This window comes from Brachyistius frenatus, unplaced genomic scaffold, assembly GCF_029030835.1.
Source record: "Brachyistius frenatus isolate BFR_SWC_R1_liver_20210118 unplaced genomic scaffold, ASM2903083v1 Contig_324, whole genome shotgun sequence".
Taxonomy (NCBI): Eukaryota; Metazoa; Chordata; class Actinopteri; family Embiotocidae; genus Brachyistius; species Brachyistius frenatus.
This window is the reverse complement of record NW_027210923.1, coordinates 130,001-153,835: the sequence shown is the minus strand read 5'-3', so window position 1 is coordinate 153,835 and position 23,835 is coordinate 130,001. Positions and strand designations below refer to the sequence as shown.

Below are 23,835 nucleotides of genomic sequence, written 5' to 3'. Positions count from 1 at the left end.
GTAGAGAATAAAGTGTAAAATCTAAAAGGTCAATACAACAGTGCCAAGCCTTGTTTTCTGGTGAGATGTACGAGAAAATGTTCCTCTAACTACAATAAAATATTCTCACTGATGTAAAATCTCTGACAACTTAGTTTATCACACGACAATGTTGGTTCTCAGGTCACAAAAGCAAGAAGATTCATAAAACAATTTTACATCCATCCATCCATTCATCATCTGTAGAGGCTCAGGGGGCCTAGAGGCCATGCAGCCAATAGTGGGCGAAGGCGGGACAACCAAGAGGTCGCCAGGACATCACAGGGCGAATATTTTACATCTTTAAGTAGATTTTGACTGGTTTTTTTTCGTGCAAACTTGAATCTATAAACATGAAATCTCGAAGTTCCTCGTGTCACTTCCCTCGACATGCTTCACTCCAGCTGAGTCCACCAAAGCTCCACATCCCCATTATACAAACACACACACTCAACCCTGCACTAGATCCCATTTCCCCTTCTCCACACCGCCTCATTCAGCCGTCCCTCTCCGTCTCACCTCTCTATCTTCGGTGGGCAGACGTCGTGGGTGCTCTTTCGCCTCCCACCCCCGGCGGCAAGAGAGCGGCAGGCCGGGCGGGCGTGGCATCAGAGCAGCCGGGCAGCAGGAAGGGCGGCAGTGGTCGGCAGCGGCGGCTTCGGTGAAGGTCGACTGGCGTAGGAAGACGTTGAGGAGCTTGAGCAGTGACGGCAGGACCATGGTCCTCAGCGGCAGCTCACCGCGGAGGGGTCGGAGTCGGGGCGGCCCCCCGGGTTCCCGTCACCGCCCGTCGCACGAACCCCAGCTGAGACTTCACTGTGTGGTGTTACAACGACGAGAAGGTCACGGAGCAGAGACAGCCCTGAAGGCGTAGCGTGGCGTGGACTCAGTCTCATGCCCGGAGGCGCCGACAGACGTCACAGGAAAGAGGGCTGATCGTTCCATTCGCCAGCTCTCTGGGTGCAGCTCATCTTCTTCGCTCTTCCTCCAAGGATTCTTCTCTCACAGGCTCACAAATGGAGGACGTCACGTCAGCTCTGTCGCCTCTAAAACATCCAACTATCAACAGCTTCCACCCTGATGGATCTGTCTCTGCTCTGCCTCCTCAGATCAGTCCTCAGCTGGCCCACAGCTCCTTATTAAACCACCGCCGGCATCACTTTTTCCTTTTTTTCTAACAACATCTCAATGAGTTTCTTCAACTGCCCCCACCTCCCACAGCGCTGTGGCTGATGGCTTCCTGGCTGTTAACTCCTCCGGATCACTGAACACATCAGAATGCAACAGAGAAGAAGAAGAGGAGAGAGGAGGGACGGAGGACGGCAACAGGAGACTCACTTCCCATTAGTTGGAGATGCTGTTCAGCTGCTGCTGGTATTATTACTACTACTACTACTCCGAAAAAAAAGAAGAGAGAGGGTGGTGGAGAGAAAGGATGGCGAGAAAGAGAGAGAGAGAGAGAGAAAAGGAAGCTGTGAGAAAAAATAACCCTCCGCACAAAAGAGATGAGATGCTCTGTTGAGGATAATCAGAGAAGAAAGAGTCGTGGGGGAGAGCGAGAGAGAGAGAGAGAGAGAGAGAGAGAGAGAGAGAGAGAGAGAGAGGAGAGAAATATCATCTACATGTGCAGACAGTATAGAGACAGTGTTACAGGTGATGGTGCTTTGTGATCCATCCACTCTACATACAGAAGCATGGAGCTCAATCAAAACCTCATTACAAGTGTCAAAAAGGTGCACCGAGCACATACAGCCATAATACATAGTTACATAAGGATGCACCATCCAAGGTAAGTTGGTAGTTTGAATACTGATACCAAGATATCTTCTGGTCTGAGAGTTTTCTGAAGAAGGCTCCAAAAGAGCACAGAAGAGTCTTATGTGAAAGGAAGGAAACAGAAAAATCCTCCCCGATACATCTGTTTGATAACCCCAGAGGCACACAGACGTCGGATCAGTCAGCGGAGGATGGGAGGGTGCCGCTCACTGCCAGACTGGGCTGTTTACTGGAGCAGAAAAGGCAGCCAGTATTAATGCATTATTCCCCAGTTCAGTGGATCTGCCTTGGAGACCGGGCTGTCCAGTAAAGCCCCTGATGGCACAGACAGACAGCAGGACGGACAAAGACACCGGACCGACCACAACACACAGAATGGAGAGGAACGCTGGTGATTTATAGTAGGTACATAGATTTATAGTAGATATAGATTTATAGTAGATATAGATAGATGTATAGTAGGTACATATATTTATAGTAGATATAGATTTATAGTAGATACAGATAGATTTATAGTATAGATATATGTATAGTAGATACAGATAGATTTATAGTATAGATATATGTATAGTAGATACAGATAGATTTATAGTAGATAAATAGATTTATAGTAGATATAGATATATGTATAGTAGATACAGATATATTTATAGTAGATATAGATATATTTATAGTAGATATATATAGATTTAGAGTAGATACAGATAGGTTTATAGTAGATATAGATATATTTATAGTAGATATAGATAGATTTATAGTAGATATAGATAGATTTAGAGTAGATACAGATAGATTTATAGTAGATACAGATAGATTTATAGTAGATATAGGTAGATTTATAGTAGATATAGGTAGATTTATAGTAGATATAGGTAGATTTAGAGTAGATATAGGTAGATTTAGAGTAGATACAGATAGATTTATAGTAGATATAGGTAGATTTATAGTAGATACAGCTGTTCATGTGGACAGAGGTTGAAAGTGTATGTGTGTGTGTGTGTGTGTGTGTGTGTGTGTGTGTGTGTGTGTGTGTGTGTGTGTGTGTGTGTGTGTGTGTGTGTGTGTGTGTGTGTGTGTGTGTGTGTGTGTGTGTTTGTTTTCCAAATAACTAAAAGGGAACTGGAGCACACTGATTAGTTCACGATCTTTAATTGTGCACAGACCAATGTTTCAGCGCTACTGTGGCTTCATCAGAGTCAAAGACATGAGGGAAACAACACATACAGTCAACTAAACCAGGTACATGTCACTGAATAAAACTTTGCACACTCGTTGGTTTGTGAATGTTATGAATCCTCCAGTTCAGATTCTGTCCGTCACCATCTTTACTAGTTCGGAGCGGTTTGGAGCAGGAAGTGACCATATTTGGACGAGCTGGGGGAGGAGCCAGCGGTGGATCTGACCGATCTGATTGGAAACCTGACGATACTACGTCCCGCCCACCGATAGCTGTAACCTGACTGCACCACAGGCCTGTCAATCAAACAGACACGCCCCCAAAAACAGGTCTTCTTGAATCTTCTTTTCTAATGAATGAGGGATTATTTTCAGATGGACCTCCAGAAAACTAAGAAGAAGGAGTGACTTTAGCTAACAACACCGAGATAACTGATGGACACATTTTATTCACTTTGGATTTGATGAGAGAAGTTGAATGGGAGTCTATGGAGCCGGAGGCTTTTTGGAGCCGACCTCTAGTGGCACTCGCTGGTATTGCAGCTGAAGACACTTCTGGATCAGAACCATTTTTCCGAGCCGGAAGATAAAAACGCTTTTAAATGCTTCTGCTTGGATTCCTGCACTAAAACTGCTTTGTGAACACATATATGATCTGCTGATGTTGTGTATTTTATGCATGATGTTGGATTTTTTTTTTTTAATTGCATCTTGACTGCCAGGGATTTAATGTTTTTTTTTGTTCTGTTTAGTTTTTGATCGAAAGAAATCTCAGCTAATTACTGGTAGAGTGTGTGTGTGTGTGTGTGTGTGTGTGTGTGTGTGTGTGTGTGTGTGTGTGTGTGTGTGTGTGTGTGTGTGTGTGTGTGTGTGTGTGTGTGTGTGTGTGTGTGTGTGTGTGTGTGTGTGTGTGTGTGTGTGTGTGTGTGTGCGCGGTGGCGTGGGGTGTTGCTCCCAGGGAACTTCTCAAGCACCAGAAATCGTTCTGACAGTTACCCATACTGCCCCCCCGTCCATGTGTGTGTACGTGTACATGCATGTGTGTGGAAGCCCTGCAGCCATGGTGACAGGTGAGAAGGAATGTGTGCTGTGTACTTCAGCTCAGACACACACACACACACACACACACACACACACACACACACACACACACACACACACACACACACACACACACACACACACACACACACACACACACACACACACACACACACACACACTGGTAAAGGTTACAGAGCAGTTAGCTCCTGGTTGGCACTTCAGGCTAAAAAGCTCATTCTGCCCTGCTAGTATCCTAAAAATAGTCCCCGGGAGATGATGTTTGCCCAGCGTTGTGCCACACAGGCAGACCCTCTGAACAAATCCCTTCCTCTTCAGGTTGCCACGCTCTGCCGCGAACCATCCTCAACCATCGGTACTCTAAGCATTAGATCTGTAGCGCCTGCTGTGGGTGAGTACACGGTCTGGGAGGAAGTGAGGCCTTGAAGTATCATTTTTGGCAACAAAAAAGTCTCCTCAAGGAAACTAACAGGACCTTTTAATCCCTGAGTTTAGTTGTCATGGTATGTGCAGCCTGTGAATACCTTAAACACACTCTTCATTGGATATTGTGTGTTCCCAGGGGACTGTCTTTCTATTTCTTTGCCCACAAATTCTAGTTCAAAATCATTGTTGTGAGGAAATTTGGGACAATTACTCACAATTTTAGAGGTCAATTTGAGGGTTCAATTTAGGTTAGGTTTAGGGTTAGGTTAGATTTGGGATTATGTTCGGTTTAGGATAAAATTAAATTAAGGATTAGGTTAGGTTTATTTTAAGGATTAAGTTAGGTTAAATTCAAGATTAGTTTTATATTTAGGTTTATTTTAAGGATTAAGTTAGGTTAAATTCAAGATTAGTTTTATATTTAGGTTTATTTTAAGGATTACATCACGGAATGTCTCTCTCGCCCCATAAAAGCACAGAGGACACTGGACGGGTCTAACTCCTGGGGACACTGAGCAGCAGGCTGGCTGCTGAAGAGTCGTGCTGCCTGTGATTGGATGATCAGCAGAAGAGCACACGGATATCTATGTGGAGTATTTGTGTTGGAATAAACACGGTGACGGCAAGATGTCCGCCACACGTAGGTTCAGAATTAGGTTACGTTTAGGTTAAATTTAGGTTTAGGATGAGTTTTGGTTTGGTTTAATATTTGTTTTAGGTTTAGGTTAAGGATTAGGTTAGGTTAGATGTAGGATTACGAATACTTTTAAAATTTTGTTTATTTTTAGGATTATGTTCATATTTAGGTTTAGGATTAGTTTTAAATTAGGTGTAGGATTAAGCTTAGAATTAGGTTTAGATTAAGGTTTAGGATTAGGGTTAGGTTTGAAGCCAAGCCCTTAGTTGTGATGCTTAAGGTTAGGCTAAGGGGCGAGGGAATGCATTATGTCATTGAGTGTCCTCACAAAGATGTGTGTGTTTGTGAGAAAGAAAGTGAACCGGAAAAAAGTGTGTGTGTATACACACGTGTGTGTGTGTGTGTGTGTGTGTGTGTGTGTGTGTGTGTGTGTGTGTGTGTGTGTGTGTGTGTGTGTGTGTGAGAGAGAGAAAGAGAGAGAGAGAGACAGAGAGAGAGAGAGACAGAGAGAGAGAGACAGAGAAAGAGAGAGAGAGAGACAGAGAGAGAGAGAGAGAGAGAGAGAGAGAGAGAGAGAGAGAGACAGAGAGAGAGAGAGAGAGAGAGAGAGAGAGAGAGAGAGAGAGAGAGAGAGAGAGAGAGAGAGAGAGAGAGAGAGAGAGAGAGAGAGAGAGAGAGAGACAGAGAGAGACAGAGAGAGACAGAGAGAGAGAGAGAGAGAGAGAGAGAGAGAGAGAGAGAGAGAGAGAGAGAGAGAGAGAGAGAGACAGAGAGACAGAGAGAGACAGAGAGAGAGAGAGAGACAGAGAGAGTGTGAAAGCAGCTTCATAATTAGGACCCAGCTGTCTTAGTGATAAATTAAACTGACTGAGGATTTGATGGGGTGCTACTGCCACTTATAGGAACAGCACCTGTCCTCAGACACACACACACACACACACACACACACACACACACACACACACACACACACACACACACACACACACACACACACACACACACACACACACACACACACACACACACACACACACACACACACACACACACACAGATGCATTCAAGCACACAAAGGATGGAGGATCAGTGAACGTTACATTACTGAGTGCTTTAAATGACGTCACATGATGTTTCTGTAATCATTGCTCTAACCTTAACTTCCACTAAGAGCCTAACCCTAACCTAACCCTAACTTTAATCCTAAAACCAAGTCTTAACCCTCAAACAGCCCTTAGAAAGAATGTTAGGAAGTCACTTTGTCCAAATGTCCTCACTTTGTCCAAATGTGCTCGCTTTGTCCGAATGTCCTCACTTTGTCTAAATGTCCTGACTTTGTCTAAATGTCCTCACTTTTTCTAAATGTCCTCACTTTGTCCAAATGTCCTCATTTTGTCCAAATGTCCTGACTTTGTCTAAATGTCCTCACTTTGTCCAAATGTTCTTGCTCCATTGGTCTGAAACTAGAATTGGTCCTCACAAAGATAGTGGTTCAAGAACACACGCAGATCTGATTGAATGGAAACTGTCCAACTCCTCATCAGTTCTCTACAAACTATTTATCTCACATATGTGCAGACTTTTGCTTATTGCTTGTCTGATTGCTAACTAGTGAGTTGACTGGTTGACTGACTAACTAGCTGACTGACTGACTGGTTGACTGACTGATTGACTGACTGACTGACTGACTGGTTGACTGGTTAACTGTGTGAATCCTATGGTGCCTGGTGTTGTGTGTTGTGGTGATCAGTGCGGTCTCCTTGCAGGCTGGCCTATCCCTGACTCACGGCTCCTGACTCTGGGGGTAAATACTGCTCTGGGTTTTCTGGGCCAAAGCCCAACACACACACACACACACACACACACACACACACACACACACACACACACACACACACACACACACACACACACACACACACACACACACACACACACACACACACACACACACACACACACACACACTGCATGACAACACAACTCCACAACCCTTTAACTATACAGTGCATAAACACAATCTTGCCCAGCAACACAGAAACACACACAGCTGAAGCACAAGAAACAGAAAGTGAGGAGGAAAATTAGAGGAGGACCAGAGCGCTGCCAGTTCTTTACATATGGGGAACAGGTTGCCTGGATACAGTGGAGAGAAACTCCCATCTAAATTTAAACCTGGAGAGGAGGGGAGAGAGAAGCCGGAGGAGCTCGGTGTGGAGATGAAATAGAGGAGAGAGGACAATGGAGAGGTGAGAGCAAAGAGATGAGGTGTGGAGGTGTGATGAGAGAGGGATAGGACGGGAAGATGACACAAAACACTCGACACTTAACTCGACAAGGAGGCTTTAAGAGAAGGAGAAAGAAAGAGATGGGGTGAGGGTTGAGGTGTAAACCTCTTAGAGCTAAGCCCCTCAGCAAACCTGTGTCTCCATCACAGCCAGCAGACGTGAGGGAAACAAGTTGTAGACTTCACTGTGCAAAAAAAAATCCTCTTCATTTTCTTAGTCCGCGGTTTAATAACATCAGTGGTGGCCTACACAGACCGTGCCCTGGGCTCGATGCTTGTTGGTGCCGGCCAACACATCAATGGTGTCATTGATGAAGCCCTGCATGACGGTGTGAGGTGGAACGGCGAGCTGTGCTGTGCTGGGAGTGTTTCTATCTGGGAGCCAGCAGCTCCCCTCCCTGGCCGGGAAATCACAACACATCACTGAGCAGCAGGGAGGCTCATGAATGTTCAGCACAATGCTTCTATCCTCCATCTCCATCTTTATCTCCATCTCCACTTCCACTTCCATCTCCATCTCCACCTCACGGCTCCTCTGCTCATTCCTTTTCTCTACATGTCTGTTTGTGCTCAGGAGGCTGATAGTTCTTGTCGTCTCGCTCTCTCTCCCTGACGTCCCTCCAAGGCAGAGGTCCGGCTCTCAGCTGCTGTAAAGTCTGCTAATTGCTTGTCCTACCATGATGGGTGATGCTGGGTGAATGACAGAAGATCTAAATGCTTTCTTGGCAAGACGTCCTCCTGACGTCTAATTGCAAACCTGTTCTCTCGAAAAAGGTGAAGTGATTGGCATCGCTCGAGCTATCAGACTAATGGAAGTGCACTTAAGATGGATTCCCCCGAGGAACTACCAAGTGGAGGTTGATGAAATGACTGATAAAAACAGGGCCATCATTAAAGATGGCTGGGGCCCCTCCCAGCTCGGACTGGGACAGAACAAGCTGCCAATCAGACGGAGGGAGAACTTTGTCCAGCACTGATGGTGTCAGAGGGACGGTACTCCACAGCCAGGCAGACGGGTCGATGACAATCAGGAATACAAGAAGGGTAAGTGGTTTAGGTGTGGTATGTAGAAATCAAGTAGAGCCTTTGATAGGTACAATACGTTCAGGTGAGCAAGGATTATATTCTACAGACAGTTAAAATTTTATCTTTTATATTTTTACTGTTATTTGAGACAAACTACAGATATTTTCCACCTTTCCATGATGAAACTGAGGTGGACTGAGAAGTCTATCAATAGTACTAAATGTGATCTTGGATTATGAGAGTTAAAAATGGAAAAAAGACATCTTACGACCATCTTTAACTGCAGTATTAAAAGCTAACTCTCATGGGGAAGTAAAGGCCATCAGGTCTGTGAGTGCTCAAACTCTCTACTCCCCTCCGTCCCCTCCTTACAACATGGACATAGACGTTCAGAAAGAGACAGGACATATCAGACGTCGTTGTCATGTTTGTAAAAGGTTTCTGCAGCAGTCTGATGGGGAGCAGCTAAAGCAGGAGTACTGCTCTCACTATCAACTATAACGTGTGACTTCTACATATAAATGAGCGTCCGTTACATTCACCAAATGAGTTGACACAGTGCTGACTGAACACATCACCTCCAGGTGAATCTGTTTCACAGTCCAGTTTTTAGATCTAGTTTAGCGCTTTGCTAACTTGAATAAGGATGAACAAATCCACTTTTCTAGACTTTTTACATTTACTACGTTACAAATCACAATAGTTTGAATTACAGCAACTGTACAATTTAAAAGCATTACTGAGGAAAACAAAACAAAAAAAGTGGGATATACATTGTATAATAATTGTAAAAAAAAAAAGGTTACTACTTCACGGATTTCACCTATCACGGTCTCTAAAATGTTGTTTATATGTTTTATATGTACGTTGGTAAAATATAAATGAAATGACATGTATGAATGAAGGGAAGATACACTCCGAAAGACACACACACACACACACACACACACACACACACACACACACACACACACACACACACACACACACACACACACACACACACACACACACACACACACACACACACACACACACACACACACACACACACACACACACACACACACACACACACACACACACACACACACACACACACACACAAATGAGACATTATGTCCCTCAGATGATGTTAGTTGTTCACATGTTGGCAGAACAGATGCAGTGAAGCCAGCTGAAGGCTCTATGTGACCTCTCGAGGGTTTAAAGCAGCTGATCCTTCAGTAGAAGGAGGAGCTGCAGAGGATCCAACATGTTCCAGCTCATCCTCGACACCCGGTCACTGCTTCATGGTTCGTCCCTCAGATCACTGTCAGGTTCTCAGCACCGTGTCCAACAAGCCTTTCAGTTCCAGGTGTGCTTCGAGCCCGTCGTCTGGCCTTTTAACTATCAGAGGACCTGTTGGGTGGGGCTACACTTATGCATTATCACCTAAGCCACCAGCTGGCCTGCGGCCAAAAATCAAATAGTGCTTCCAGGAGACCTGAGGTGCATTAATAAGTCTGACCTGGAGCACTTGTAAGCTGATAATCCCACATGAATAGCAGCACTTACTTCTGTCCGGGATGTGAGATGATGAACTAAAATCAGTGCTCATGAATACAAAGTAAATGGACTTGATCTGTATTCATGCCGGGAGCCTCTGGGGTGAAGCGTGTGGTCGATAATTTGTACAGCAGGGAAATGATTTGTCTTTTGCTCCAAATATCCTGCAGCACCTGCTGGAGGGAAGGTGTGTGATCTATCACAGGGAGTAAGACCCATTAGCATGTTCTCCTCGGGCAGTGTGGCGCTGGAGGGGTGTGTGTGTGGGGGGGGGGGACGTCACAGCCTGGGAGCTTTCAGGGTTTGTAAAAATAGTGCATCAATTTCCTTTCCTGCTTTATATAAACCAGGAGTATGTAAACAAGCACAAATGTGAACAGCTTCATCCCGAGCACACAACATGCATCACAGCTCGTCCAGTCACAAGGACAACTTTAAACAGTCATTATTAATACGATGCCTACGAGAGCGCCACCTTGTAACCAACCTCCTCGGGTCATGTCAGTGTCAGAGCTTCACATTAAGTTGATGGACGAACTGTGTAGCACCTGGATGACATCATCCATCATGGGCTAGATGAGCAAACAACCCCTCCTCCATGTTCTGAAGGAGGTACATGAAGGGCACGAGTTCCCTTCAAACCGCTGCAGACTGTAATGTTCGGGCTGAAACAGGAACACACAAACTCTTAAAAGAGTGATTCTCTATGATGAGTTACTTCCTAAAAATAAAGCTGTTTGCTATTATTGACTGCACCTGCAGTTTGGTTGTACCTGTGACACTGTCTGACCTCAATTTAGTTTCCCAATCTAATATTAAACTTTCATGAATAATAAAAAGCTTCCTACAGACAAGTCTAAACACTTTGTAATAACTACTGATGGTGTTTGGTCTGAACTCCAGTTTTTAGTTTTAAATGATCTTGTTCTAGCCAAGGACATAAATTATACATAAGAATCACAAACTTCACGTGCTCAGAAAATCTGCATCAGGTTATCACGACCGGTATCACAGCAGAACGTGGAACAGCCACACATTGCGCTGTCTCGGCGTGAAAATTACACATTTTCCTGTAGTGGACGAAAATGAAACTACATGCGTTGAGCCACATCGGCCACAAAGGAAATTCAACTTTAGCTGAAACACATGGCTGGAGTTACTAAATAAGCACATGGTTGGGTTTTGAAACAAAAACAACTTAAGAAGAATGTTGCCTCCTGCATTCAAACCTTGTCATGCATGGCAGTCTGTACTCACAACCTCTGTTGCAGGACCTTGGTCACATGACATTTATGTGAGTGTAAGTTTCACGCTTACACAACATTTAACTTTCGCACCTAAACAGGCCAAAATGTGGTTATCCCACATTTTGCTGTAGTGGACCGGTGTGTCTATTTCACGCTTTGCTGTGATACTGGTTTGGACACATACGGAGGGGAGGGACAATACGGCCCAAAGACAAACAAAAATCGCTTCTTTCTTTAAGTTTTGTGTTTGTTTGATCGACAACAGCGGAATCACATATCTTGATTTCATGTTTTTGACATTTTCCCAGTGTGCCACAAACAAACAGACAAAATTGCTTCAATATTTTGCCATCTCTATCGCACACTGTAAAGTTTTCTCTGTGTACACCAGCATGCGAGGAAACCGGGCACGTAACCACGCCGACACGTGTACATACACACATGAACACACCGCCAACATTCATTTGCCATTTGATATGCAGCCTGTTTGCTGTCTTAGTGTGTGTGTGTGTGTGTGTGTGTGTGTGTGTGTGTGTGTGTGTGTGTGTGTGTGTGTGTGTGTGTGTGTGTGTGTGTGTGTGTGTGTGTGTGTGTGTGTGTGTTGAATACACACACACACACACACACACACACACACACACACACACACACACACACACACACACACACACACACACACACACACACACACACACACACACACACTTTTTCTGACACGGGGCTGCAGCCTCACAATGGACAATGGTAAAAATGTAATCCAGGGAAGCAGAGAAAGCTTGAAAGAAGGGGGGGGATCGTTCAGAAGAGCTGAACTCACGATCAATCAGAGGAATTTCTATTCAACGTTTAAAGAATTAATTAAAAATGTAGGAAGCAGACACCGAGCAGATGCGCTGGCCCCAAGTCTAAAAAAGGAATATTTTATATACATAATATATACTATATATATTTAAATACTTTTAGACAAGTCTGGAGTCCATATTTAGAAACGATAGGTCGACGTGATCATTTGGATGTTTGATCCATGTGTTTCATCCATAAATCCTGTGCATCATAATATATTATTGCATCTCTGTGTGACTGAGCATGAATTCTAATGTTTCTGCAGGATACCTAAAGTTATAAATTGTCAAGAATGTGTAATTATTAGTATTTTTTTATTTTTTTTGTGTATTATTATTTTTTTTATGCTGTCTTTGGTTGATGTTGATATGTTGTTGCTAAATTTATTGTATGAATTGGAAAGTAATAAAAGAAAGGTTTAATAAGATTTTTTTTTTTTTTTTTTTTTTAGCAGAGATAGAGAAGACACAGATCATTTCATCTTATAATGCAATGCAGATACACCTAAACTATCACCTAAGATGTCTTATTCAGCCACACTAGAGCCAGTCATGTGTGCATTCACTGGACTACATGTCCACGTACTATACAAGTTTTTCAGATATGAAACATCCATGTGGTTCAGTGAAAACAGCATCAGTACATGTTATTCATGACAAAAAGGAGACTTCTGACAAGTTTCAATGTTCTTAACAGCACTTTGCTGGAAACGTGTAGCAGCCAGAGCACTTCTGGAAATATCAAATATTTCATTTTAGATATGTGTCTAGCAGGCTGAATGCGGTTAGAAGACAGTAGAAGGAGTTCACCGAATGTAAAACTCTGTCTCTCACACACACACACACACACACACACACACACACACACACACACACACACACACACACACACACACACACACACACACACACACACACACACACACACACACACACACACACGCACACACACACACTGGAAAGCCATGATTCATTCAAATTCATATTCACATTTCATGGCCCGGGAGGAAACTGGGCCTCCTTTATCAAAGGCAAGAGGAAGACTCACGACACGTAATTCATGTCAGGTCTGCTCACACATTATTCTGATGAATTGCCCAAATAAGGAGGAACAGAACATTTTGGAGTGTGTGTGTGTGTCTGTGTGTGTGTGTGTGTGTGTGTGTGTGTGTGTGTGTGTGTGTGTGTGTGTGTGTGTGTGTGTGTGTGTGTGTGTGTGTGTGTGTGTGTGTGTGTGTGTGTGTGTGTGTGTGTGTGTGTGTGTGTGTGTGTGTGTGTGTGTGTGTGTGTGTGTGCGTGTGTGTGTGTGTGTGTGTGTGCGTGTGTGTGTGTGTGTGTGTGTGTGTGTGTGTGTGTGTGTGTGTGTGTGTGTGTGTGTGTGTGTGTGTGTGTGTGTGTGTGTGTGTGTGTGTGTGTGTGTGTGTGTGTGTGTGTGTGTTCACTCATAAATATTCCCTAAAAATAAATAAGTTGGAGTGAGGTTTTGTTGAGAGTGCTGCTGGAGTGTCAGTCAGAGATGCACATTTTGTCGTGGTATGACACACATCTTCTGTTCGGCGCCCCGAGCACGTGGGCGGATGGCTTTTTAGCCGAGTGTGTGTTCCTGGCTATTGCTCTGCGTCTCTTTATGTGATGTAACCACGAGTTGATAACTTCACTCAAACACAAAAGGGGATGAGCTGCGTTCAGTCGAGCTGCCTACTCTGTTCAGCTCATACCGAACGTCCCTCCGCTGGACGGATTCATGTCCACCGTGTACTAAAATCAAGTTATTGTTCATACATGCAGACATTCACACATGAAACATCATGAGCTCTCGTCTTTCCATGTCTCAGTTACATATGAAGTGGACGTCAAGTTTTAAAGGTTTCACTCGAAGGATAAACTGCAGACGATCACTTCTCTGTTCAGTTACCAACAACACTTCACCATCTCTTCACTGGTCGGGTTATCTCACTATAGTGCCAATCTGAAGCCATTTTATTTCATGAAATCATACTTTCCTTTGCATCATTTATGAACAATCCTTTTGTATTTTACAGTCACTGTTGCCAAGGTAACGGCCCTGATTCACGGCTAATATCAAGCAGAGGCTGACGGGGCCCAGTATCATACTATGAGGAGACTGACTTTGATGGATAGCCCCACCCACCTCTGAGCCATTTGTCGCTTTGATGAATGGGCATGGAAGAACTGGAGCCTGTTGCTGAAGGTGATAAACAGCTACAGTGGGGATGCTCCTCTGCGACGGGACACCTTGGCCAACGAGCTCCGCGGAGGAGAAGAACTCTTAATCAGACTTCTGAGGCTGGAGCTCCGAGCTCATCCAGGACCGGAGTCCATCTACACGACACGCCTCCTTCTAGTCACGGCAGGTTATCAGAGATCTGATTGGTTCTCAAATCACCATGACAACACACCCTGCTCATCACTACAAATATCCCTCCGCCTCCTCGATGGGAATATAGAATTAGAATAGAATTTCATATAATATGTAATATAATGTAGTTTCTACTTGTTCTAGTTCTATTAAATGACCCATTTGGTGAAGTCGGGTCTCTTTTGGTCCTTTTTGGTCGCTCCGAGCACCCGTACCGTAACACCACGGATAGTCACGCACTTACAGTCCTAGAGGAGGCTAGCTGGACCGGTTTGGTTTGAACACATGACACGGAGCTAAAATGTTAAAAACACATGAGAACATGAATATCTTTGTTCATCAGATATCTTTGTTCATCAGATATCTTTGTTCACCAGATATCTTTGTTCATCAGATATCTTTGTTCATCAGATATCTTTGTTCCTCAGATATCTTTGTTCATCAGATATCTTTGTTCATCAGATATCTTTGTTCCTCAGATATCTTTCTTCATCAGATATCTTTGTTCCAACCAGACTGAACTAGCGGATCAGTTTAGTGTTTCTATTTTCTGTATTTATTCAGTTGGAGACTAGAAATCCTCTCTGTTGCTAGGTGGTTGCTAAGGGTCCGACTACTTCCTGGAGTCGTAAACATTGTGTACGTAACATAAGAGTTTACTGACACGACTGATTGTTTCCAGTGGTTAGTCTTACCTGATGTGTTGCCATGGAAATGGGGATCACACAAACAAAAAGTTGTACATTTTGAGAGCGAATTGCTCCACAATATGAAAACATCTAGATTACATGTTTTATTTAGATGGTAACTTGTATCATCGCGATATTACACTCGAGGGTGTTTTAAAGTCATTATTGGTGTGACAGTTATGCGGTCTATGAGCCTCACTGAAGGTGTCACTCTCGTGTGATATTGTTTAATTCTAGCTCAGCACATCCCACCACTCACGGGTTATAAACCACAACAATTTTTTTTTACTCTTAACTCAGACAGTAAGTGCCTGAAGCACACATCCAGTATCCTTCAGATGAGGAAGAGCCTCAGCTCTTGCCTGACACTGAGGCAAACTGCTGACTAGGACATGATGCAAGAGCAGCATTCAGAAGAAGAAGTTGGATCCTGTAGTGAGCTGAACACCAACACAAACCTCTAAAACACAGAGCTCATTAAAAACTCAGCACATCGGCCACAGCTCCAACTTTTCTCTAGCAGGTATCAAAACAAGAGGAATGACGGCAGCCTGTCAAGCAAATTGTTTGAGCAGTTTTGAGGTGCAGTGAAACACTAATTGGATCTGTGTGTCTGTCCTTCGGGAGCGCTTTGGTCTGTGTGACACTGTAAAAGATGCTCAGAGTGCATACAGATGGCCCACAGGAGGAAGACCTCACAGTGTTATCACACACACACACACACACACACACACACACACACACACACACACACACACACACACACACACACACACACACACACACACACACACACACACACACACACACACACACACACACACACACACACACACACACACACACACACACACACACACACACACACACACACACACACACACACACACACACACACACACACACACACACACACACACACACACACACACACACACACCTGCTACAGACCTATAGGGGAAATATGAGGAGGAGGGAGAGTGAGGAGGAACAAAGTCCAAGTGAGGAATCCCACAATGCATTGCCAGACTCGCACTATCGACCAAGTTGGAATGAATCAGACTGCAGGAGCAAGGCAACTCCATCATTCCTCTCCCTTTATCATCTGTGTGTCACTAATGCTGCTGGGTAAAAAAAATGGATGGAAGGCTGTGCAGAGCGACGAGCATCATCTCCATAAAGGAAGAAAGTCAGTCTAACTAACAGATTCAGGGAAGCAGAGAGAGAGAAAGGAACAGAGAAGACAGGTGAAACTACCACGTGAAAACTATTATATACACTGCTATATTCTGTTGATGTTGGATATCCATCTTTACTGCACTTGTTGTCACTCGATCAATCGTTACTCATTTTGCTCCAGACTGCTCCGGACTACTTGGTTAGAGTTAGACACCAAAACTACTTGGTTAGATTAAACACCAAAACTACTTGGTTAGAGTTAGACACCAAAACCACTTGGTTAGATTAAAAACCAAAACTACTTGGTTAGAGTTAGACACCAAAACCACTTGGTTAGATTAAACACCAAAACTACTTGGTTAAAGTTAGACACCAAAACTACTTGGTTAGATTAAACACCAAAACTACTTGGTTAGAGTTAGACACCAAAACCACTTGGTTAGATTAGACACCAAAACTACTTGGTTAGATTAAACACCAAAACTACTTGGTTAGAGTTAGACACCAAAACCACTTGGTTAGATTAGACACCAAAACTACTTGGTTAGATTAAACACCAAAACTACTTGGTTAGAGTTAGACACCAAAACCACTTGGTTAGATTAAACACCAAAACTACTTGGTTAGATTAAACACCAAAACTACTTGGTTAGAGTTAGACACCAAAACCACTTGGTTAGATTAGACACCAAAACTACTTGGTTAGATTAAACACCAAAACTACTTGGTTAGAGTTAGACACCAAAACCGCTTGGTTAGATTAGACACCAAAACTACTTGGTTAGAGTTAGACACCAAAACTACTTGGTTAGATTAAACACCAAAACTACTTGGTTAGAGTTAGACACCAAAACCACTTGGTTAGATTAGACACCAAAACTACTTGGTTAGATTAAACACCAAAACTACTTGGTTAAAGTTAGACACCAAAACTACTTGGTTAGATTAAACACCAAAACTACTTGGTTAGAGTTAGACACCAAAACCACTTGGTTAGATTAGACACCAAAACTACTTGGTTAGATTAAACACCAAAACTACTTGGTTAGAGTTAGACACCAAAACCACTTGGTTAGATTAGACACCAAAACTACTTGGTTAGATTAAACACCAAAACTACTTGGTTAGAGTTAGACACCAAAACCACTTGGTTAGATTAAACACCAAAACTACTTGGTTAGAGTTAGACACCAAAACTACTTGGTTAGATTAAACACCAAAACTACTTGGTTAGAGTTAGACACCAAAACTACTTGGTTAGATTAAACACCAAAACTACTTGGTTAGAGTTAGACACCAAAACCACTTGGTTAGATTAAACACCAAAACTACTTGGTTAGAGTTAGACACCAAAACTACTTGGTTAGATTAAACACCAAAACTACTTGGTTAGAGTTAGACACCAAAACCACTTGGTTAGATTAGACACCAAAACTACTTGGTTAGATTAAACACCAAAACTACTTGGTTAGAGTTAGACACCAAAACCACTTGGTTAGATTAGACACCAAAACTACTTGGTTAGATTAAACACCAAAACTACTTGGTTAGAGTTAGACACCAAAACCGCTTGGTTAGATTAGACACCAAAACTACTTGGTTAGAGTTAGACACCAAAACTACTTGGTTATATTAGACACCAAAACCACTTGGTTAGATTAGACACCAAAACTACTTGGTTAGATTAGACACCAAAACTACTTGGTTAGAGTTAGACACCAAAACTACTTGGTTAGATTAGACACCAAAACTACTTGGTTAGAGTTAGACACCAAAACCACTTGGTTAGATTAGACACCAAAACTACTTGGTTAGAGTTAGACACCAAAACCACTTGGTTAGAATTAGACACCAAAACCACTTGGTTATATTAAACACCAAAACCACTTGGTTAGATTAGAAACCAAAACTGCTGGGTTAGAGTTAGACACCAAAACTACTTGGTTAGATTAGACACCAAAACTACTTGGTTAGAGTTAGACACCAAAACCACTTGGTTAGAATTAGACACCAAAACCACTTGGTTAGATTAGACACCAAAACTACTTTGTTCGAGTTTGGGGAAATATCAGTTTGAGTCTAAATAAATCTCTACATTTGGAGCTAAAACCAAAAAGTGAACATTTCAGGTGATACTTTTATTGGCTGCCTTATTGATTCTTCTTGAAGTGTTTTGGTAACAGTGTATTTTTTTTTTTTATTAATCTCATTAACTTTCCAATTTCACAACATCCGAGTGAAAAATTACAGCTCCCACTTTGCAAAAAAGATGTTTTGGTATGTTCACAAATACAGATAAAAATATGTTTATTGAAAAAGTGTTTTTCTCGTTGCCTCATATCAGCTTTTGAGAGATCCTTTTGTACTTCAAATATCACGGGTTAAAATAATCAAACTGAACTAAATTATTTTAAAATTTAACAGATGAAGCTAAAAGAAAGCTTTGTAACTGAGATAATTAATTGAAAGGGGTATTTTTCACTGTTAAAGTTTTATTGTTAAAAAAATATCAACCTTCCCCAGACAGTTTCCTGACTGAGCTGCAGTGCAGACAGTGAATTTCCCAACATGAAGCCTGTCACTTTGGAGGATCCTCACTGGAACGGCCTCACATTGGCCTCAAACAGTAAAGTGTTTCACAATTGGATTTCTTGATCACAAAGAAACAATAAAGAATGGTCACAGCTATTGTAAAGCCTGATTCCCTGCACATTTGTGCATATTCAATGAAGCTGTATACTTTCATAATGGCTTTGCTCCACTGAGAGGGCACTTCTGGTTTATTAGAAACAGGTTATAGTTTTGTAGCTTTAAACATTCTGTCAGTTATGATAACTTTATACCCAACTATGTATTATGATCAGGGAAAATGGCCACATTGATGAACCACTGTTTTAAGACACACTCTCCTATCATTTAATGACATTAGTTCAATATTGGCTTCACATACAAGACTGTGAGAAGGTTACAGGTACCTCAGATGTTTCAAGTGCCGTCTATCACAGTTTACCACCAGGAAGGCAACTGATTGTCCCAAATTAATTCTGTCATGTGACAACAAGCCCAAACACAGCCCAACCCAGCGTTATGTCAAAGCATGTAATACACCCATCAGTCCACTGGAGGATACTGTGTCAGTGTCACGTTTTAAAACGTAAGATGTCTTATGTTTAGGCACCCAAAAGTATGCAGTTAGGTTCAGGAAAAGACCATATTTTGGATTAAATGTGACATGGTCGCAATTTGGTTAGATTGAGGCATCAACACAGCTTAGTTAGTGTCAGGAAAAGATGATAGTTTGAGTTAAAAATTCTACATCACATAAGTTATTTAAGGTAAGAAAAATACTCTACATTATGTAAGTAACTTACTTATGTTACTTAAAAGAAATCCATCTTTGCTTTCTCATGGACTACAACACCAGTCTCCTTGGTGAAAGTCCTGTGTTTGTTCCCCCAACCATCTACCTACAAGCACATCATCACTCTGTACTTCTTTACATGACCTCCCTCTTCAACTCTAGTCATACATACAAATACTTTTTTAACACCGAAGCGAGGGAAAACATGGCAGTGATGCGGTATTGTCAAGTGGACAGAACTTCTGAAGAACTATCTTCAGCCCCGAGGAGAAGAAGCAACAGAAGTCTGACCTCCACCGAGTCCTGAGAGCAACACGACAGTCTGTCTGGGATTACAGTCAGAGACAGAGGACACCGGGACAAAGTCACAAGTCTTGCTTTTTCTTTTTTGTTCACTGCACTTTATATGAAGTTTTCTGTATCAGTATTCATGTCACTACTTTGCTCACTTCACCTGTAGTGCTGAAAACTGTTGCGCAGTACTTTGTAAAAAAGGTTTTCATATAAAAGTTATTTTGTGTTTGGATATGAAAAGACAGAGAGCAGCAGGAGTGGAGAGACCCGATGACTGAGCAAGTCTTTGGGGAAAAACATAAACCAAAATTTGCTCTTTATACCTGTGAACGCTGCATATCTTATTCAGAGAAAAACACATTTACCTGCACAACATGCATCACAATCGACCCACCGACCAGACCACATCGGGGGGGAGCTCGGTTTGCACTGTGATGGGATCTTGGCTGCAGTTAGTTACATGTAGATTTAATTACAACAGATTGTTTGAAATTGGAAAGAATGGGACCATCTGCCCTCAAGTTAAAAACAGCAGCAACTTTGGCTCCTACCTGTGAAAATGAAGTACAGTGGTGACGATGAGAACACGTAATTAATAACAGGTGTACAGGAAATGTGAGAGCCGTACCGTTCACTAGCCAGGTGTAAATGTGTTCAGGGAGGACGAATCAGAACGAGGAATGAGGTGTGAAGTGCCAGCTCTCTCCACATGATATAATGACAGAGGAGTCGTGACTGGTGTGTAATTATTTTCAAAACGTTTCCACACTCCCGCTTCTCAGTTTGTAGTCGGATTCCTCGCGATGAAGATGCAGAGATGTTTGACAAGTTAGAGTCAATTACAGCAAGTAACAAGTAAACTGGGTGTGTGGGGAAGTGAGAGAGAGGGAGACAAAGAGAGGGAGACGGCAGGAGCTGCCAAGGACAAGTTGTCATCATCAGTACGACGTGGGAGGCAGCCAGACTGAGTATTGATTGGATCCTACGGGAGGGTCTCGCTGCTTCCACTGCATGTGTGTATGTGAGTGTTTCCGTGTGTGGGTTTTATTGTGGGTAGGCGTGAGGGGTTCGGTGAGGAAGCAGCAGAGACAGAGACGGGAGAGAGTAACCTGTCTGTCAGCTGCATGGACACAGAAGAAAAGTGATGGAGAGTGAATGAAGCTAAAGATGCAAGTGTTGGTAGCAGCTACAGTCCAGTTGATGTGTGTGTGTGTGTGTGTGTGTGTGTGTGTGTGTGTGTGTGTGTGTGTGTGTGTGTGTGTGTGTGTGTGTGTGTGTGTGTGTTTAGCACCATTTTCTGCTCCCATCACCAGCTTCCATCTCTCAGTTCTGTGTGTGAAGGGGGTGCCTTGGATGATAAGACTGTGTGAAGCCAGTTGCTGTCAGTTCACACACACACACACACACACACACACACACACACACACACACACACACACACACACACACACACACACACACACACACACACACACACACACACACACACACACACACACACACACACACACACACACACACACAAACTGGGCGGCCAAATAAAATAGCAGACATATAAGGCTCAGCACCGCTGAGCTGGCACCAAACACACCCACACATTATCAACCAGCACAAACCTCTGAGACACACACTCCCATATTTGGAGCTGAGGCACCTGCCATGTAATTAATACATGTAAAATGTTCCATCAGATGTCTGCTGTGATTCTTTATCTGCATTCAGATGTGCTGCAGCACAACCTGAATGTTTGTCCGTGTGAACATGTACACTACAAGGGAGACTTAAAGCTCCATTAAATCTATATGTTTATATTTCTAATAAATCAAAGACTGTGTGCAATGACAAAGTGGTTCTGCACCCACAGAGAATCATCACCTTTTATATCTCATTGTTTTGGTTTTCTGCCAAATTAAATTATGGTTCACTCTCACTGCTCTCATTGATCTGTGTTCCAGCTGCAGACAGCTGTTTTCAGGAAACATTGACTACGTCTGGAGATGTTCTCGCTTTAAAGTCTGCATACACATGGCGGCTGCCTCGAGTGTCCTGCGTCTGTTTGGACCGTTGGTTCTGCATGTCCTCAGAAATTAACACAACACGTCTGCAAGATGCAATTTACACATGACCTGTAGGGGCAGTATGGAGACGTGACAGGATCACGGACCCGAAACACTAAATGGAAACAAGTCTGTGACTGTTGCGTCCATGAATGGAGGAAAATGCAGTAAAACTGGAATGAAGACGGAGCCGACGGCGTGTTTTGTCCTCCTGTCACACCAATCAGCACAGCGATGACCCCCTCGAATGTCGCCATGTTTATTGTTTACAGCAGACAGATCAGGATGTTCTAATAGGATCATTTTTTAACTGGTGCGCCCTCTGGTGGAGTCTTTCAGTAACACATGGAGTACCTCGGAGGGATGGGCATCTCAAGCAAAACTACTATTTGAAATACATACTAAACTATTCTGATTTTGAACAGAAATCCGTGCCCTATCCCGAGTACATGGTCAAGTATATGAACGAATACAATCACAACGCAAACAGTTGTCAACGCAAACACGTGGTTCAACACAAAGTCTATCTCTCTCTGTAAGGAGCGAGCAGGTTGGATGGATGACACACCTGACTCTTGACTCTCACCAAACACAAATCTTCTTCGAACTGTAACCGAGTAGTTTTGGTGCCGAACTCTAACCACCTGCTTTTTCCCGCCTCGGCAAGACAAAACCGTGACACTGACACGGTTTGATGAAGTGGACTGCAGGTGGATTCCACTCTTCGGTGGGACACCGGGCTTAGCCATGCTAGCAGCAGCAGCACAGGTTATGATGGTAATGCTAACAGCTAATGTTTACCTGGTTGGCCTACTTAGTTGAGTGTGTTAACATAATGACAACACTGAACATAAAGTACAGCTGAGGCTGATGGGACTGTCGTTAGTTTTAAAGGTATGTGGTCATAAATTAAAGTACATTCAGATTCTGACCGGATGATGCTGCAGATTAAAAGTCGCAAGACCAAGAACTGCTGAGTGGACATTTACAGGATGTGTGTTGCAAAGTTCAAGGCAATCCATCCGAAAGATGAGCAGACCACATATTTTAAGGTTATATTTTAACACCACAACAGGAAGACCTAAGATCACCAACATCAGCAGGATTTAAATTTTGTTTTTTAAAACCATAACAAAGAAATATAAAACGCATCAATGAACATGTTAGCGCTCAGCAACAAATCGATCACGTCAACAGGAATATGTTTCAAATGCTGGACACAGATCACATAAAATGAATAAAACATTATATTGAAAGTGTCTACTTCAGAGAAACTCTTTCACAGGATGTACTTCATGAAACAGAAACTACTCACATGCCGTCAACCGAAACCTACGCGACTCATTGTTGCAGCTTTTATTTACAATTTGCTGTAAATTCTTTATTTAAACAACAGAAAGTTATAACATGATAAATACAAATTTCACTATATAAGACTGAAACGCAAAAACACCGGCAATAAAAAAAAAAGTCCTAATTCAAGACAATGATCATTTTTATCTCTGTTATTTCAGATTAAAAAAAAAAAAAAAGGACTGATCTTGAGGTAAATACAATGATATTAAACATTTAGCGTGAAGAAATGAGCGGTGTAGTCTGGTGAGCGCTGAGCAGCACACTGACGAGAGGCGATACTGTAATGGACCTGCAGGTCCAGATAACCAGCAGCACGTCTCAGATGAAACGTGAATGACTGAGTTCACTTTGGATGACTGGTTGGTAAACACTGTATGTGACTGTACTAGCACCTGTGCTGAATGGCTCGTTGCCTTAACTGAGCGAAACAACACACTTTATAGAAATGAAAGCACAGTTAAGCCGTATTGTGGA

The 23,835-nt window shown here is 42.8% G+C and overlaps 1 protein-coding gene across 2 annotated transcripts in view; it reads right to left on the bottom strand.

Annotated features, from left to right (window-relative positions):
- LOC138635718 (voltage-gated inwardly rectifying potassium channel KCNH2-like) overlaps positions 1-23,835 on the bottom strand; it is a 123,550-nt gene that overhangs the window by 41,322 nt on the left and 58,393 nt on the right. The window contains exon 1 of one of the 2 annotated variants that reach the window (XM_069723338.1): positions 538-1,510. The exons of the other annotated variant lie outside the window; for it this stretch is intronic. Within the exon in view, the coding sequence (XP_069579439.1) occupies positions 538-738 (201 nt within the window). The 5' untranslated portion in view covers positions 739-1,510. Of the gene's footprint in view, positions 1-537; positions 1,511-23,835 lie in introns of those variants that run through there. 2 annotated transcript variants of the gene reach the window in all.